The sequence below is a fragment of the Melitaea cinxia genome, chromosome 4 (assembly GCF_905220565.1).
Source record: "Melitaea cinxia chromosome 4, ilMelCinx1.1, whole genome shotgun sequence".
Classification (NCBI taxonomy): domain Eukaryota; kingdom Metazoa; phylum Arthropoda; class Insecta; order Lepidoptera; family Nymphalidae; genus Melitaea; species Melitaea cinxia.
The window spans coordinates 14,646,742-14,652,741 of NC_059397.1; the positions used below are offsets into that span (position 1 = coordinate 14,646,742).

Sequence of the window (6,000 nt, forward strand, 5' to 3'; positions counted from 1 at the left end):
ATCTTACAGGAATTATATTGTATTATATAGTATTGAAAAAAACTCCTTACATAAGTCCTACTTGTTTTAATGATCGCTTAAATGCTTTGTTAATAATATAAACTATAGTAAACTACTAGTACTTCTATGGACTTATTAAAACTGTTGTAATTATTTATCACACAACCAACCTTTATATTGAATGTCGTTAGATATAAAAATTGAATTTAGGATTTTTTTTAATAAAGCGAGAAAAACATTGTATTAAAAATTTTACCCACATCAAAAGTCTTTGAAATAAATTACATAAAGCTTGTAAAATTTGTATTAACGCGTAAACATGAGTGAACGTTATATTAGGGCGTAAACGTGAGTTACAGACTTTTAATTTATTTAGACGAGTTTTTGCTTACCCTATTTGATTAAAAAATTTGTGATATTTTTTTATCGTTGTACACAAGATTAGCAGATATACATATATTGGCGTCTAAAGGTTTCTGTTGCGTTTGCCTATGAGGTTTTTCTTTTTATACAGAATCTTTACGGTATTTTTGAGATAAGCCACGGCAGAAAACTCAAAATTAGCAACGGCCCTTCTGCGAAAGTATCTCAACTTTACAAGAAAACCACAGCTAAACAACACTACTTTCAAGGAGTGTTGTGTTTCTGTCGTGTGTAAAGTTGCCAGAGCTCCAATCTTACCCTAGACCCGACAACACGCTTGTAATGCTCTTGACTTTATAGACTAAAAGGTTATGGTATTCGCTTACCATCCAGCGGACCGTACTCTTGTTTTCCACCTTTATCTTATACTATGAAACGAGCAATTCTTATATATATATATATATATATATATATATAAGAATTGCCCTTATATATATATATATAGAATCTGAATCTCGGAAACGGCGGACGGAAATTTAGTATGCAGGGAATTTCGGGTGAGATAAATAAATCTAGCTAGGATCCATTCTAGAAAATGTCGTTTTATCCCAGTTTTAGACAGTGAAAAAATGGCTACAATATCGTTAGAATACGAAGGTAAATTTCGCATTTGTTAATAAAGTTGTAATAGCTCATGTGGTTAATCGACCGGTCGCGATCGATCGTGAAAACCACGGTTCAAATCCTCAGATTTTTCTTTTTTTTTTAATCGCATTCGTTATTTTTTATTATTATATCGGTAAAATCGAAAAATATTTTTCATTTTCATTCATTCATTCCAGCCTATTGCAGTCCACTGTTGGACATAGGCCTCCACAAGTTCGCGCCAAAAATGCGTGAACTCATGTGTGTTGCCCATAGTCACCACGCTGGGCAGGCGGGTTGGTGACCGCAGGGCGGGCTTTTTCGCACCTAAGACGCTGCTGCCCGTCTTCGGCCTGTTGTTTCAAAGCCAGCGGTTAGATGGTTATCCCGCCATCAGTCGGCTTCTTAAGTTCCAAGGTGGTAGTGGAACTTTGTTATCCCTTAGTCGCCTCTTACGACACCCACGGGAAGAAAGGGGGTGGCTATATTCTTTTTTTGTGCCGTAGCCACACAGCACATTTTTCATATTTTATGTTTACTATTTTTTAATTATTTTTTTTTATTTTTGATTTTTTTTATATTTGTTTATATTTTTTTATTATTGTCGGTAAAAAAAATATTTAAATTTTATAAATATGTAATTCGTATTTAAATATGATTTCCAAAAAACACGATTTACTAAAAATACCGAGCTAAGCCCGGTCACCCAGGTACTAGTATTAAATAAACTATATTAAACACGCGGTTAATTTAGGTAAAGTTTTGGATTAATTAAAATATTTACAGTGCTGATTGAACTATCTACAAGAATTATTTGTATGATATGTGAGGAAAATAAAAATGTGGTGTGATTTTGATGTTAATCAGTCGTGGTATTTCGAATGAATTCATATGTACATTATTACAATTATTTTACACACGAGGTTATACTGCGAGCATTCAACAACATGTTACTTTATTAATACATTGTGCGGAACATCAGTGCATAAACAATATATTATGTATGTTACAACCACTGTTGTAGTCTTCACAGTCACAAAAAATAATGTAATTTAATTAAATAAGAAGTAATATATTATAATTATTCATTATTTTTATTCATTTCATATTCATTTTTTTTAATTCTACCCGCGGTTTTGTTAAAACGCTCGTCCTATGCTGTCGTAAATAAAAAATTCTTTAAATTACTACAAACGCGAATTACATTAAAAAACTTGGTTGAACATAAATTCAAATAATAGTGATACAAATAGTGATAATTATTTATTCTAAAGTGTAGTGTTACAATCATATAAACTTGTGATATCCGACGGTGATTTTAAACGCTAACCAGTGAATTTTGAATAATTGTAACTGCTCCCTAAACATTGGTGACTCATTGAACGTGTGCTGTAATTTATTATTCATCGCCTTAAAACGTAAATCGGTTTTTCGCCGATTATTGTAGAATATCATTGGTGCGAGGCGAATGCGTCCACATACAATCATTTGCATTGAAGGTCAACTCCAAGTTTGATTCCTGTCGACGTTTGATTGATGATTTAATATAAACTAAGTGTAGTGCTATTGACCATAAAAACATTATCAACTTAACATATTACTAATTTATTATTATTCTTCTTATTTTTTTGTTATTATAATAATCTATAAGTAACTTTCATTAACAATGGATAAGTGTAGTTTATGCGCTGGTTGTAAGTCTTCGATCAGTGAGTCATACATGAAATGCGCATCATGTAATCTAAAATTTGACATATTATGCGCTGGGCTTACCGAAGCAAGCTATAAAAAACTACCAAAAGCTCAAAAAAATTCTTGGTTGTGTATAAACTGTCGTAGTAGAATACCAAAGAGTGACAACACTAATACTCCCGTACGACAGACGCCTGATTTGGAACCCAGGAACTTCTTGCATGGTGAAATTTCTCCCACAGTGAACGTCACTATGCGCTCAAAGGAAAGATTTGAGAGAGCGTCCTCGTACGAGCTGGACACGTACACGACACCCGATCTAATAAGAAAAATTGTACGTGAAGAAATACAGATTGCGCTCAGAGACTCCCTGGAAAATAGTGTCGGAAAAATGTGTAGTGAGATCAAGGAATTCAGAGAATCTCTTACTTTCTTAAACTCGCAGTTTGAAGAGATAAAGTTAAAGACCAAAGAAACAAATAGTACGATCGAGAAACTGGACAGAGAAAATAAAGAACTTCGCAGACTGTAGACAACCTAAGGCAGAAGATGAACCATATGCAGCAACAATCACGATCGAATAACATAGAGATACAATGTGTTCCTGAGCATAGATCTGAAAACTTGTACACAATGTTTAAACAGCTTGTCTCAACGGTCAAATGTGATGTGTCGGAGGGAGACGTTCTACACTGTACGCGCATTGCTAAACTGGATCATAAGTCAAAACGGCCTAGAACGATTGTTGTGAAACTTAGTTCTCAAAAAATAAGAGACACAGTTCTGGCGGCATGTACAAAGTACAATAAAGCGAATCCAAGGGACAGATTACATGCAGCTCACCTTGGAATATCATGTGAAAACATAGTTCCTATCTTCATTACAGAGCACTTGTCACCTGTTAACAAGAGTTTGCACGCAGCGACAAGAAAGAAAGCCAAGGACCTTGATTATAAATACGTGTGGTTTCGTAACGGCCACATTTTCCTCCGCAAAACAGAATTTTCTGAGCGTATACTGATCAATAACATGGACAAATTAAAGAACTTACCCTAGTGTACTAGGAAAAGAGCACATTATAAGTCAACAATGATTAAATTCTCTGCTATTAATATATATTACCAGAATGTCAGAGGCTTAAACACCAAAATCGCGAACTTTTATCAAAATGTATGCATCAATAATCATGAAATTATAGTTCTTACGGAAACCTGGTTACAGGAGGGAGTCTTGAGCTCAGAATTATTTGATGACCGATACATTGTTTATAGAAGGGATCGCTCCACTTCGGGATTTCATAGTGATAAAATCGGGGGCGGAGTCTTGGTGGCAGTCGATAAAAGACTAAACTCTCGACGACATAAAAATTTTGAAAGTAAGTGTGAAGATCTCTGGGTTAGCATTGACATAATCAGCTGCGATAAGAAGAAAGACAGGCTTTTGATCTGCGCTGTTTACCTTCCTCCACCAGTGAAAACAGAAATACTAGACCATTTCATACATAATTCAAATCAAGTGCTGGATAATATAAAGTTCAAACTAATCTTGGGTGACTTTAATCAGAGTAGTATAGTTTGGAATGATGGCACATTGGTAGCTCACCGATCTGGAACGGTTCTCTGTGACATGTTGCTCGATTCTATTGATTTACATGGTCTCAGACAATTCAATAATATTCAGAATCACAAATCAAAGATTTTGGATCTTGTTCTCAGCAATGTGTCTGTTGTCAGTCTCTCTAGTGGGGACAATGTTCTTAGTGTTGTGGACTCTTTGCATCCCCCACTGGAATTTGTAATCTCCATCGGATGTAGCAGAGCTGTAATAAAAAATCAAGTGTGGCAAAGCTTTTTTAAAGCTGACTACGACAAAATTAATCAAGAACTTGTAAGAGTGGATTGGTGCGGTGAGCTTAAGGGAGACCTTACGGTGGACGAAATGTTGGACATTTTTTACGGAAAAATATACGAACTAATTCGTCGTTTCGTCCCCTCGCGAAAGGTTTCAAACAGAAAGTATCCGCCTTGGTTCACCAAAAACCTAATAACATTGCAGAGAGAAAAATACAGGTACCATGTAAAAGTTAAGAAATTCGGAAACCCACGCGACATCTTGAGTTTTCAGTTACTTCGCGATAGATGCTTGAGGCTCCAATCCTACTGCTATAATAACTACATCGCAAAACTTGAGAGTAGCTTAAAACAAAATCCAAAGCTTTTATGGTCACATGTGAAATCAAAAAGACTGGACATTCATTCGTACCCTAGCTGTATGACCCTCAACAATAGCACTGCCACCGAGGGGATGGATATTTGTAATCTTTTCGTTGCGAACTTTGCCTCCGTCTATCCTTCTGTCATTGCAACTTCCTCTTTACTGCACATTTCTGATGGTGGAGTTGGCACAAATAATTTTGTCACCTGTGCGTTCTCAAAAAGGGAAATTTTAAAGGCACTGGAACACCTGGATACTTTTAAAGGTGCAGGGTCTGACAAGCTACCATCAATATTTATTTCCAAATGTGCTGGACCTCTCTCTTGTCCCCTTGAAATAATTTACAATGCGTCTCTTCGTAGCGGTGTATTCCCGTCTAGGTGGAAAAATGCTCGAGTCGTCCCAATATATAAGTCTGGAGATAAAATGTTGGTTTCAAACTACAGGCCGATTTCTATATTGCCTACTTTAGGGAAAGTACTGGAAAAACTTCTGTGTGGACCGCTTACCTGGCACCTGAAGCACCACATGTCCTCAGACCAGCACGGTTTTCTACCTAAAAGATCAACTTGTACGAACCTTGTCTCGTTTGCTGACGAGCTGGCGGTGTCTGTTGACTCTGGGTCGCCTGTTGACGTCGTTTACACGGACTTCAGTAAAGCGTTCGATCTAGTAAGTCACCCTATTCTATTGGACAAACTCTCGCGATTAGGAATTGGCAACAATATTCTTAAATGGTTCAGCTCATATCTTGAAGGTAGATCGGCAAATGTTGTTTTGAATGGCTTCACCTCCAATCCATACTTGACTCCGACGGGCGTACCGCAGGGATCACATCTTGGTCCTATATTATTTAACATCTTCATAAACGACATCCCCAACAACATCCGTCACTCACACTGCCACTTATTCGCGGATGACCTCAAAATCTCTAGATGTGTTAAAAGTCGGCGCGATTCATTGTTTCTTCAGGAGGATTTGGATGGTTTGGCGAGTTGGTGCAACAAAAATCAGATGACGTTAAACGTGAACAAGTGTAGCGTTATAAGGTTTTCCAGGCATAGATTAAGGAAAGACTGTGATGAT

General features: G+C 36.6%; 1 protein-coding gene across 1 annotated transcript; it reads left to right on the forward strand.

The window, feature by feature from the left end:
- The first annotated feature begins 3,249 nt into the window (after positions 1–3,249).
- On the forward strand, positions 3,250–3,756 carry LOC123670420. Its single transcript, XM_045603915.1, has one exon. It carries the CDS (start codon positions 3,250–3,252, stop codon positions 3,754–3,756), a length of 507 nt encoding a protein of 168 aa, XP_045459871.1.
- The last annotated feature ends 2,244 nt before the right edge of the window (positions 3,757–6,000 follow it).

Excerpts from the sequence above, each read along its gene's own strand:
- LOC123670420 (XM_045603915.1), top strand. The coding sequence starts at position 3,250 with ATGAACCATATGCAGCAACAATCACGATCGAATAACATAGAGATACAA.